Source organism: Alternaria metachromatica (assembly GCF_023757995.1).
Source record: "Alternaria metachromatica strain BMP 0045 chromosome Unknown scaffold_18, whole genome shotgun sequence".
Classification (NCBI taxonomy): domain Eukaryota; kingdom Fungi; phylum Ascomycota; class Dothideomycetes; order Pleosporales; family Pleosporaceae; genus Alternaria; species Alternaria metachromatica.
The window spans coordinates 536,512-549,120 of NW_026055509.1; the positions used below are offsets into that span (position 1 = coordinate 536,512).

Sequence of the window (12,609 nt, forward strand, 5' to 3'; positions counted from 1 at the left end):
ATCGCGTCGCGTCATAGCTCTAAGGTTGTAATGGGCGCTCGAAAGGCCCGGAATAAGGTTTAGGTTCTCGCCTTCGCCGGGCTTAGTGCCAAGAGCTGTATGGCAGCGCCCCAGGTTGTTCTAGGGATATCCTAGATGACACCTGCCATTCCACGTGAAAGTGTGCGTGCATAGGGGGAAAACATACGGTCGGTGCTGTGGGCCGAAACCTATCTCCGGGAAACTGTTGTACGCTACACAGTTTAGCAAGACATAGCACCGATGAATATCATTTTGATTGCCGGCAGCTTCCTTTTAGCTGATCATTGTGACTGCAGCGTGCAGATTGTGCCTGCTGGCACAGCTGCATGCCACACTACTGCTAGCCGAGCATCGTGCGGGTTGATCTTTCTCGGGTATCTAGTCCATATTTGGATAGCTGCCTCGTGCTGCTTGCATGCATGTATGATCTAAGCGTTGGCTATGCGAGGAGCGGTATCTCCCCCAACTGACTCCAAAATTGGTATGCGTGTGAACGTCTCGACAGCCCAGATAGTGCACGAAACAGAATCTGCCCAAACCACGCGGATGCTAGATGCAAAGTCATCTCGTATCAGCCGCCAGTGTTCAGCCCAAAGAACGAGCCGTGCATGGGTACGTTCGGCGTTGCATGAACAAGGCGCCGAACGTAACGGGAAAAGCAAAAGAGCATTCGCCTACCAGCCACATATTCGTAATTGCCATTTGGGGTCCATCGGTCATGTCTTTCCGGGCTATCTAGCTCCACCTGCGATAACCCTGCGTGCAGTGTACGTACGCAGACTACCTTTAGGCCGCACGGCCCGAGACACATCATTTGAGTGGATGGTACGCCGTTCCGCTAGAGGTGAAGTTCGGGGCATCCAAAGCTCGTTGCCCCATGAAAAGAGGCGTCTCGCTGCGCCAGGGATTGCCAGAAGGGTCGCCGAAGCTTCGTTGAAACCTCGTCTACCCCTGGCTTCGGAATCGTATTGCTAGCTGTGCCGCACAAGATCGATCTAAGGCTGGTGCCACCAACAGCCGCAGCGAGACCTGATCTCTTCGGACATGCCTCCGCCATCCTCGAAAATTCCGTCTGGACAAATGACAAGTGACAAAATTGAACGATACAGGAGTGGAGCTAACTCCCTCCATCCACAAGGGTAGTGGAAAGTCTAGCCAACTATTGAGCGCGTGGGAGCCGTAAAGATATCTTTCGTGGACGTCCGCTATGATTGGTCCCCAACTAAGTTTCGCAATGATGCAAGATACAAAAGGGCAAAGACTGGCTCACTAGTACCAGATTTTCAGCCAAGCACGTTGCGAGCTCTTGCCGAGGATGATGACTTCCGGCAGCTTGCTGATCAAGAGGCTCCTAGCGAGCCGCGTCTGTACCCAGTCCAAGGTCTCTCGACGTTTCAGGCCGTTTTGAAATGAGGCGTTGACAGTGGCTCGGAATATGAGCGTTGCGATGATCTTCATGGAATTGCAAACCTTGGGCGTCTGCAGTCATGCAAATCCTCCGCAATTACTCATCTCAGGCTCAGATCCTAGGTACGCCTAACACGACGCTAGCACGTGCCGCGACCGCGCTATTGGTAGAACGCCCAGTACCTGCGAGGGGAGGATTCTGGGCCGTTCTTGCGCACTTCGCCGTTTTTGCTAGTGACCTTGGACTTTGTCGGGTGTACAATGTTCTCGCCGATGTGCGGACTAGTAATCTTTTCCATGAGACGCCAACTTGGGCGGAATGCATTCGCGAAGGATTTTGTCTCTGTCAGAACACGTTCTTTTGTAGAAGGACAAGCGTAGCATGGGGCGGCACGGCTATGCAAGATCGGAGATGAAGTTCTGAGGAAGGGTTGAGCATGACGACTTGAAGTGAGTCAGTTGGCATCGGAAGCACGGAGTTCTCCCACTTGGCGAGTATGTCGTAAGGTAGCGACCGCGTCGGCACCACAAACAGAATGGCTAAGGCTTGTCATTCTGCAGTGCGTGCAATCGGTTCCTGGTAGTCGGGTGTAGCTCTTGCAGCATCCTCGTGATAGTCCACAACTTCTACACGTATTCCTTCAGCCCGCAGGAGGAAGCAAAAGAGTACTCCTTTGACTCAAAACGCGGTCCGGGCTGGTGCTTGAGCTTGTATTCTGGTATACGGCATGATTGCGATAGCTTTGATGTAGCCCGCGAGAGAAGATTGTGCATTGCAAAACCCAATACCAGATTCCTTGAGCTGACGAAGGGTGGGCCTAAGTCCGCTCAATCAGGGTATGCATGTTTGGATTCCTGGAACTGCTCGATGCTAGTACTTGGATTGAACGGCTGATCAGTGCGCTGAGTACGATCGATCTGATGCGCGATGTGCTCAATGTGAACATCCCTTCACGATGCGTCAGGATGATAGGCGAGGATATATGTGGCGCCCTGTGGGATCGAATGAGCCAGGATCCCGAGGTCTGGTACGCATCTCATCTCTCCACACTGCGCACTGCTTACCGAGATCGATCAGACGTGGCGTATTCGATATCTCAGACAATGCATTGGGGACCTAGTGTATTTTCCGAGAGTTCAGCCTAATTGTGGCGTCGTTGGTAGAAACAGGCGTGGCTCAGGTGGTAGGAGCTGTACCCAGGCTCAACGAGATCACGTGATACTGGAGCCCGAGCCGAATGCCAAGCAGGCGCGCCTTTCTTCGAGCGCGCCAACACCCGCGACCACACCCTGCAAAGGCTTCCAATATGAGCGGACATCAGCCTCCAGTCGCGCCGGCTAGTGACGCGATGCCTACGGATCTCTCCACCTTCAATATCGCTGATCTCATCAAGACGCCGCATAACGCGCGTTTGTACAACGAAGTGCAAAACCTCAAGAAGCTCATCAACGAGCTTGTAGACTACCAGCTCGCCCACCCGAAGAATACGAAGCCAGGTTCGCGCGAGGATATTGACAAGGAGAAGAAAGCCACACAAGACATAGAGAAGCGGGAGAAGTACATCCGCGCGCAACTGTCGATTGTCAAGACCTTGTACCGGCAGAGCGTGCTGAAAGTGCGCGAGGAAAAGTCGAAGACCTCCGATGACAGGGCGGTGAACGATGCGCTCATTCTGGGTCTCCACAACCTCAAGTATGAGGAGCAGTCGCTACGATCCGAGATCTCTGCTGCTGAAAACTACGAGTGCGTCTTCGCGTGGAAAACTGCGTCCATCGCTAACTATTGTGTAGCCACAAATACATGAAGCTACCACTCATCCCCCGCGAGCAGTTCCTCGAGCAGTTCCCCGAGCACCAAGATTCGAATGAACACGACCTCATGACGGCGCGCATCGAGCACGAACACCAAGTCCGTCTCAAGCTCGAGGAAGCGCGGCAGGAGAAGCTGAAGCAGAAGCAAAAGCTCATTGCGGAGGTTAAGAAGGGCAAGGACGATCTCACCAAGCTGGACACCATGGTCGAGAAGTTCATCGAGGCTGCAGAACCGATCAAGAAAGTGCTGGCTACGGAGTAAATACTTGCTACTGGATTTTCTTCTTGGACTTGATGCGATGCAGCACTGGAACTATGCTTATACTTGCACTTAGGGATGTCAACATCGTTGAGAAGGACGGGTTTGAAGCAAAGGCTCAAACATGGCAGCCTGCACCCATCCAGACTGGACTTGCAATGCCGTCTACGAGCGGAAATGCGGCGCCAAAGACTGCTCCCTTGTAGTCTACTACCACGCAAGCTCGCAAAGACGGACATGGCAGACCGGGATACACTACCTGGTTAGTTTGCTAAGGGTGCGCTCAGTTCGACTTGAGGGTCATGCACGTCCTGTCCTGAGGAAGCAACGCAGTCGCTGCAACATCGCAGCTACAGTAGCGTATGTTGGGAAAGGTCAGGGGAGCCAAAGTAGTTGATGCAGGAACAATGGGAGCTCGTAATAGTTTGACTAGTAACAGACACGGTACCATTAGCCGGTGCTGATTAGGTGGTCAATTTTGGCGCAAAGCCGAGCCTCTACATTCTCTCCTCGCAACTTGTCATATGTGTGCGCGAAGCAGACCCGTGTCTGGGGTAGGATTGAATGGTGGGACTGATGCCTGGTTGTGGGGACCCTGGTCTCCACCTGTCTTGGCGCATCGGCGATTACGGATATCCGCCCACGCCCGTCTTCGCCCAGTCCCTCATTACACCACAACTTGTTCCCCGCACACGCGCCCACTCTGCCGCCATGGTTGTTGCTCTAGAGGGCAGTGCTGAGCTCCTCTGCGCATATCCGGTGCCTGCGAGCGGCCTCTCGAGATGCCGTGGGCCGCCATCACTGCCGGCGCAAGATGCCTCGGACTGCATACGTACTATGCAAGACTGGTTCAAAGCGCCTGCGCATACGGAGCAAGAGCCGTCGCCCAAGCGACGTAAAACTGGTGATGGCAGGGCTATCTCCGTGCCTTGGCGGGCGGACGCAGACGCAAAAGATAGTATCGTCTTGGCCAGAGTATCTATTGACTTGGTTAGTGGGCTGGCCAACATCTGTGATGCTGGACTGACCCGTATGCAGAACATGCCTCTTCCTTCGCCAGACTTCATGGACACGACGGACGCCTCAGCCACACCGCAAGATTCCATACCTCTAGAACTCGAATCGTGCCACAGGGATCGGGCAAAAGAGACCCTGCAAATTAGACTCCGAAACGTGGTCGATAGAACGGGACTTGACCTGGCCGCCACAACCTCTTCCGCCTTCGCAGACTCGATCCTGCCCCACCTTCGGACCGTCACTACATTTGCTACTATGCGTCGAGGCAAGAACACCAAACCCGCGTCTCGAGCAGCTTTCTGTCGCTGTCAGCTGTACGCGCCCGGTGAGGGACGCAGTATACACAAATTGGTTGTCGAGATACGGTGGACCTTGGGCATGTCAGTGGTTGAGGACCTAGCCGTCACACACCATTATATGGCCGCGGATCTGAGTCTTCTCCGCGTCTACATGACTGACGAGTTTACAAGAGGCGACAAGAAATGGACTTTGTCTGATTTCTACACTTCGGTTCATGTGCCAGCAGCAGACATGGATGTCTCCCCACGCATCAAACAGAGTTTGCTCGAGACCAAGCTTCTACCTTTCCAAGAGAGGACCGTTGATTGGCTCTTGCGTCGAGAAGGCGTTGCATTCTCATCCTCTGGGCTGCTCGAGCCATTCGTCAACAGTTCGCCACCAGCATCGTTCAGGCAGACTCAAGACGCCCTGGGAACACCGTGCTATGTCAGCTATCTCCGAGGCTCTATTGTTACAAATATAGATGCAGCCAAGGACGACGCTCTGCGGTCACTGCGCGGCGGCATACTCGCCGAAGAGATGGGCTTAGGTAAAACAGTCGAGCTAATCGCACTCATATCCCATCACAAGCGAGACATCCCCAAAGGAAACGTCTACGACGTATACACTGAAGCTGAAGTTAAGCCCTCAGGTGCTACGTTGATCATCACTCCACCTTCGATCCTAGAACAGTGGATGAGCGAATTGCGCACTCACGCCCCTGATCTCAAAGTCTGCCATTACAAGGGTCTCCCACCTCCGACTGCACCAAAGAGTGTCCATGCACCATCTACCATTGAGCATCTCCTGCAATACGACGTAGTGCTAACGACGTATCATGTGCTCTCGAAAGAGATTCATCACGCTGTACCTCCCCCGGAGCGCAGCTCTCGACGCCCCAAACGCCACGAGCGTCGCACTAGCCCTCTCGTCGGCATCTCCTGGTGGAGAGTCTGCCTAGACGAAGCGCAAATGGTGGAGCGTGGGGTCAGTCAGGCCGCCCAAGTAGCGCGGATCATTCCGCGGTGTAACGCCTGGGCAGTTTCCGGCACTCCTCTTCGCAAGGACGTCCAGGATCTACGTGGGCTTTTGATCTTCCTCAGATGTGACACATTTGTAAACCACGAGGCCATCTGGAATCGCCTCGACAAAGCGTCGTTCAAGAGCATTTTCAGCGAGATTGCCCTACGGCATACCAAGGACAGAGTTCGCGATGACCTTCAGATACCGCCTCAGAAACGCGTTGTCATTACAGTTCCTTTCACAACTATCGAGGAACAGAACTACAGCGAAATGATGCGTCAAATGTGTGATGCATGTTGGCTCACACCTGAAGGGCAGCCCTTGGAAGAAGGTCGCGACGAGACCCATCCCCAGGTTGTCGAGCGCATGCGGGAATGGCTGGTCAGGCTGCGCCAGACGTGTCTCCATGCAAACGTGGGTCGAAAGAATCAAAGAGCCTTGGGTGGAAAGAAGGCGGCTTTGCGCACCGTACACGAAGTTCTGGAGGTCATGATTGAGCAGAACGACACCAAATGGAAGTCAGAGGCTCGCGAAATGATTCTATGTCTGATCAAGATGGGTCACATTCATGCTTATTCCGAAGATCCAGTACACGCACTTGAGTACTACTACAAAGCCCGAGAAGAAGCAGAGACATATATCAAGATATGCAGAGGCGAGCTACGCGCGGAGCAGCAGAAGCTGGGCCGCGCATCTACAGCTGACCTTCGTGAGGCTGATGAAGAGCAAGATGTAGCTGCAGATAAGATGGGCCGTATCCCGATTCTGCGTAAATCGCTACGGTCATTTCTGGAGCTTCAGCATGCCGCTCAGTTCTTCAGCGCCACTTCGTTCCATCAGAGAAAAGAATTGCGAATGTACAACACGGACCCAGGATCGGATAGGTGGCGCGAGTGGGACGAGTCTGAGACATCTTACTACGAGGCGGCCAGGGCCATTCGCCATGAGCTGCTGGAGGGATCGAAGAGTAAAGCGCAGCAGCAAATGGCCAAAGTCAATACCAAAACGCCTCTCCAATTGCCTACGATCGCTGACCTCCCAGGTCTTGGGGGTATTGAAGCGCGAAAGATTTTTGACACGATGGACAACATCAGTGATTATTTGAATGAGCAAGCTCAGCAGATACACGCTTGGCGCACAAGAGTTATTGACATTCTTCTTACGCGCTTGGTTGATGACGAAGACGACAAAGAGTTGACAGGAGAAGAATACGATGACTCGCTCAAGGCCCAGGATGAGCTATACGTTTACATCATGGCTCTTCGAACACTTGTCGCAGACCGCAACGCTGCTGTAAACGGTCTACAGGACACTCTTGTCGAACACGAGCTTAGGGCTGCCGAAAAGCAAGCCCTGAGGAAAGACAACGACGAAGGCGATCGCGGTCACGCACCTCAACTTGTGCTTGAAGTTGTCAGGAGACGACGCGAACTGCAAGCGAAACTCCGGGCTGGATCTTTGAGGGGCGTTATCTCTAGTATTCGCTCCTTGATGACTACTCTGCAATGGAAAGCGAACAGTGGTGATGTCCGCGCTTCTTCCGAGCTCGAAATCCTTCAGACGCACATCACTAAGGTTCAGGCTATAGTCACAGAACAGGCAAAGGTTATCACTGAACTTGAGAAAGAGCAGGAACTGTATCGAGGCACCATGAACCAACGTCTAGAGTACTATCGGCAGTTTCAACATATCTCCGATACCGTCGCAAAGTACAAGGAGACGCTAGACAGCAGATTCGACCAGCGCGAGTTTGATAGAACCGACGACTTGCGAGAGAAACGCGAGAACAACGCCAATGGCTTCAAAACAAAGTGCACATATCTGAAGCATCTCCGGAGTGAAAATCTGAAGGAGACGACAGCCGAATGTATCATTTGTAGGGAAGACATTGAGATCGGAGTCTTGACGGCTTGCGGTCACAAGTACTGCAAAGAGTGCATCAATCAATGGTGGCAGGCACATCGGACCTGCCCAACCTGTAAGCAGAAGTTGGGCTCGTCTGACTTCAAGGATATTGTCTTCAAACCGACCGAAATCAGAGCGAAAGAAGAGATAGACGCAGCTGCCAGTCGGACGCATGCTTCTACGCCAGGCTCTTCGTCCACCACGTCCACCACGTCCATCTACTCTGACCTGTCTGACTCAACTATGAAAGAGATCAAGATGATCGACCTGGAAGGCTCATACGGCACCAAGGTAGATATGATCGCGCGTCATTTGATCTGGATCCGCAACAACGACCCTGGTGCGAAGTCCATCATCTTCTCCCAGTTTGGCGACTTCCTCGAAGTGCTCTACGAAGCGCTGAAAAAGTGGAAGATTGGTGCCAGCAGTATCACTGACAAGAACGGCATCCGGGAGTTCAAGCTAGATCCCAGTGTCGAGTGTTTGCTCCTGGATGCAAAAACCGATTCTTCAGGCCTAAGTCTTGTAAACGCTACCTACGTCTTCCTCTGCGAACCGCTCATCAACCCCGCGATCGAACTCCAAGCCATCAACCGCGTCCACCGAATCGGGCAAGAACGACCCACGACGGTTTTTATGTACCTTATCAGCAACACAGTCGAAGAAGCCATCTACGATATCTCTGTTGCCCGCCGCCTCGAGCATATCAGCAACAACACATTGTCGAAAACACCCATGCAGTCTAATCCCACTACTCCCGCTATCAAAGAACAGACACTGGACGCTGCGAACTCGGCTGAACTCCAAGCTGCGCCTGTCAAACAGCTCCTGCGCAAGAAGGGCGAAGGAGAGATTGTCAAGGAAGACGACTTGTGGCACTGTCTTTTTGGCAAGCAGCGGAAAGCGGCGAAACCTATAGTGGAGAGGGAGGTTGGCCGTGAACTAAGGGCGCAGGCAGCAGAGGCGAGGATCATGGGATCGCCAGATGCAGGTCCCCGTGGCGCGTCGTCGACTGCGCATTCGGGCACGTTGGAACAGGGTGCGGTTCAAACTTTACCAATCCTTGTAAACAATACGCCAACTTTTGATCTTCCCGCAGCTGCCCGATCGAGGCAAGAACGTTTGGCGCCATTGGCCCCCGATTATGTAGCACATCCCTTGAGGTAATCATGTCAGTATTGCAATAGCGTGGTACTGGGTAGCTGTATTCATATACTCGAGGCGTACTTGATGAGATCTACACGAATGAGATACAAAGATGTATATATATTGAAAGGATGACAAAATGCACCTAGGCGTGCATGGGTCTTATACTCGCCGAATAATATGATTAGAACACAGCTCGTACATGTGTTGACACGAGTTACATCATAGCGTTTGACAGTGATGGACGAACATTGGACTAGACATTCCACATCGAAGCATGGCTGAAGATTGCAATGGTGGTTTTCATATTTGATCAGTAAGAGGAATAGCTCGTAGAGAGCGACTAAAGGCCTGCCTATGTGGTATCATGCTAAAAAGAGACACAAACGCCGGAACCAAATGCAAACGCAGATGCAGTGAGGATGCCAGCCCAGGATAAAGAAGGTCCGAAACGCCAGCGCTAACAAGAAAAGGGGAGTAGTAGCAAAGAGGGGAAGAATATATGTACGAAGAGAAGAGAAAAAGCATCACATGACTGGACCGACCAACCGAAACAAGGTGTTGCAGCGCCTACACTCTAGGCGTCCTCCACTCCCTCACCTCCTGGCGCCCACCTTCATCAAACCCGGCCCGCTCCATGAGCTTCGTGAACGTAGTGTTCGCCGAGTCTGCCGTGAAGCGATTGTCGCGCCGCATACCAGGTGCCTGTGGAGGCGCCAGGAAACTCGGTGCTGGCATCAAGACATCAATGGTCTCCGAACTGCCGCTGCGCGCGACATTCGGACGCTGTTGCCCTTGCTGTGTGTTGAATGTCTGCGTGCTGGTACGGAGGGAACTCGAGCGCCGACTAGCAGAATGAATGCGTTTGGGCTTGGGAGGCGGGGTCTGGTACGGATCTGTGTAGTTCCCTGCGCGCACGGGAGGAGGGTGGAGAGGTGCAGGGTTTGCTGGGAGACCGCCCGTGAAGCCAAAATTCAGTTTGGGGGTACGGTCCCACATGCTTTTTATCCTGGGGGTAAAGCCGTGGACGGGCGGGTTGGCGTTTGTTTCCTTCATGCCTCGGACGATTCGGTCGGTGGAGTTGGGGCTCGAATGCGCGGAGTGGCTGCCCCGGCGCATGAAGTCGGTCCGGGCGGCGTGCTGGGGGTCGTAGATTGGGTCGCTGATTTGGCGTGCTACATGGCCGAAGTCGCCGGAGTAGCGCTCTTTAGATTGTGACTCGCGCCTTTTCTTGATGATCCAGATCAGGGCGAGGGTGCTGAGGGCGCCGATGACTATGCCGGGGAAGAAGCCAGCTGCGAAGGACCGGCCGTCGAAGCCCTGCTTGGTTTGGACGGGTGCGGTGGCTGAGCAGTCGGAGGTTTGGGAGGCGGACGCCGGGCTGGTGGAGGAGGGTGTCGGGTTTGCGGTTGACGTTGGGGACGGCGATGACGATGGCGAGGTGTCCTTGGCGCACATAGTGCCCTGGCACGTGTAGCCCAACGAACAGCACTTGTCGCCGCATTTGGGCAGGTCAATGCCGTCGGTCTCTGAGAGATGCATCTGGTTGTCGGGATGGAGCGTCGCGTTCAGCTGCGTGGTGTCGCAGGTGGTGGGCTGGATGTAGGCGCAGTCCGAGCCGGACGGACAGCAGATGACTGATTGTATGTCTCCGCCGTTGAGAGACATGCAGGTTGAGTCTTTGGGGCAGCAGAAAGAGGAAGGGAAGTCGGATCCGCACTGTTGGAGGCCTGCGCTCCCTCCACATGTTTCTGCTTGGCGGAGGAAGAGACTGGACGCGTGTGCCGTGGGGATGAGGGATAGGAAAAGGCAGGCGAGGGATATCCTCGAGAGCCTGGGAGAGGGTGTGACTGGAGCCATGGTGGTGGAGATGGAGGTGATGGCGGTATTAGGTTGAAGAGGTCGGGCCTGCGAACCTCAAGTGACTCGGAATGAAACAAAGAAATGAGAGAGCGATACGGAAGCAGAGTAGGAACAACGGAACAGACAAAGACACGGCCTACCTTGGGTATATCTACCTGCACGAGCTAGACTCGAGGAGCCGCGAGTGACGTTCCTCACGGCGAGAGTGTTCTGAGAATAGAGGCAGCCGAGGCGCCGAGTGGACAAGAGGCATTGTATGGTGGGCGGAGGGTCTGGCTAGCAGCGTCTGGTGGCAGGTGACTGCGGTGCTTGTGTGGCTCTGCGTGGACAAGCAGGCGAGTGGGTGAAACGAGTGACGCGGGCGCTTGGAGCTCGGCGCGTCGTGATTGGGCGGGGGCTAGCGCGACGATGCAGAGGCCGGAAAAAGATGAGCAGCGAGCAACGGGCTGCCGACTCCAGTTCGCCCGCCGCCCGTAACGACAGCACACATGATGATTACACGCTGTCTGGCCCGCCGGCCGGGAGCCATGCAGTCTGCAGCCGGGGCGTCGAGGGTGTCGTGGAGACGGCCGCCGCCCGCCGCCCGCAGCCTCTACACAGTGCCCCCGCTGGACAACCACGCCCAGCTCGAGCAGAACGGCATCCCGGGCGTGCTCTCGCCCACGGGCTTCCGCACCGCCTACACCGAGTACCAGGGCCACATCGTCGACGAGCTGAATGCATCCACCGCCGGTACGCCAGCGCCCCGCCGCGTCCAGGGCGCTGCCACAGGCTAACGTCGCTCTGCAGGTACGCCGTGGGAGAACCAGGAGGCCAAGGCCCTCGTCGTCGACTTCGCCCGCGACCCGACCAAGGCCTACGCCTTCAACATCGCCAGCATGGCCTTCAACAACCACTTCTTCTTCCGCGGCCTCAACACCAACCCCGACGTGCACGCCCAGCCGTCCAAAGACCTCCACGCCCACATCAACAGGCACTTCACCTCGCTCGACACCCTGCGCGACACCTTCCTCGCCACCGCCGAGTCCATGTTCGGCCCCGGCTTTGTCTGGCTCGTCCAGACCAACGACAACAGCCTGGGCGGCACTCTGCGCATCCTGCCCACCTACCTGGCCGGATCGCCTCTGTCGGGCGCCCACTACAGGCGCCAGTCCCACGACCTCAACACACACAACGCCGACTCGTACCAGAACATGAACAAGGTGGGCTCCTTCGGCGTGGCCGCGCAGCAGGACCAGAAGCCCAAGAAGCCGTTGGGCGGCGTCGATGTAGTGCCGCTGCTGTGCGTCAACACGTGGGAGCACGTCTGGCTGCACGACTACGGTGTCCGCGGGAAGAGGGCCTTCCTCGAGCAGTGGTGGGACAGGATTGACTGGGACTTTGTCGGCCAGAACACAACGCTGAAGAGCAAGAGCCCTCGATCTTTCATGGGCGCCTAGAAATTAGGCCTGTACACTGCATGTAGACATATATGTACAAGACATTTTGAAACTACGTCAAGGCATCTCTGCATGCATGGCGCCGGGCGTCGACTCGGGCATCTAACAACGTGCGACCTCGCCCACTTTGCCCGTGAAGAACATGTGTCTGTACTTGCTCACTGACCACCATGATTCAAACGCCCTCAGGCATCGCTGCAGCTGCATGCCATTCCGAACGCTGTCCAGGCCTTGTCTTCTCCCATTGCAGGCTATACGGGATACGGCGCGACATGTACTGGCCTGCAGCTCACCACTGCCAGTGGCCCAAACCGGCTCTGATCACCACCACGTCCTCAAATCTTCACCGGATCGTCTTCTCACACCACCAGATGCCGGCCTCTCAAGGCAGACTCAAAGTACACTTTCGCGATGCGCTTGTCCACTCTTCTCAGCCTG

The 12,609-nt window shown here is 54.9% G+C and overlaps 4 protein-coding genes across 4 annotated transcripts; 3 read left to right on the forward strand and 1 right to left on the reverse strand.

Moving 5' to 3' along the window:
* Window positions 1-2,735: 2,735 nt before the first annotated feature.
* On the forward strand, window positions 2,736-3,502 carry J4E83_007420 (uncharacterized protein; the record flags this gene model as incomplete). The annotated part of the gene is made up of 2 exons (XM_049334324.1): window positions 2,736-3,172; window positions 3,220-3,502. The coding sequence occupies 2 exons, from the start codon at window positions 2,736-2,738 to the stop codon at window positions 3,500-3,502; spliced, it is 720 nt and encodes a 239-aa protein (XP_049186666.1).
* Window positions 3,503-4,210: 708 nt separating this feature from the next.
* J4E83_007421 (uncharacterized protein) lies at window positions 4,211-8,890 on the forward strand (the record flags this gene model as incomplete). Its single annotated transcript, XM_049334325.1, has 1 exon — window positions 4,211-8,890. One exon carries the CDS (start codon window positions 4,211-4,213, stop codon window positions 8,888-8,890), a length of 4,680 nt encoding a protein of 1,559 aa, XP_049186667.1.
* Window positions 8,891-9,439: 549 nt separating this feature from the next.
* J4E83_007422 (uncharacterized protein) lies at window positions 9,440-10,729 on the reverse strand (the record flags this gene model as incomplete). The annotated part of the gene is made up of 1 exon (XM_049334326.1): window positions 9,440-10,729. One exon carries the CDS (start codon window positions 10,727-10,729, stop codon window positions 9,440-9,442), a length of 1,290 nt encoding a protein of 429 aa, XP_049186668.1.
* Window positions 10,730-11,223: 494 nt separating this feature from the next.
* On the forward strand, window positions 11,224-12,171 carry J4E83_007423 (uncharacterized protein; the record flags this gene model as incomplete). The annotated part of the gene is made up of 2 exons (XM_049334327.1): window positions 11,224-11,464; window positions 11,522-12,171. The coding sequence occupies 2 exons, from the start codon at window positions 11,224-11,226 to the stop codon at window positions 12,169-12,171; spliced, it is 891 nt and encodes a 296-aa protein (XP_049186669.1).
* Window positions 12,172-12,609: the final 438 nt, after the last annotated feature.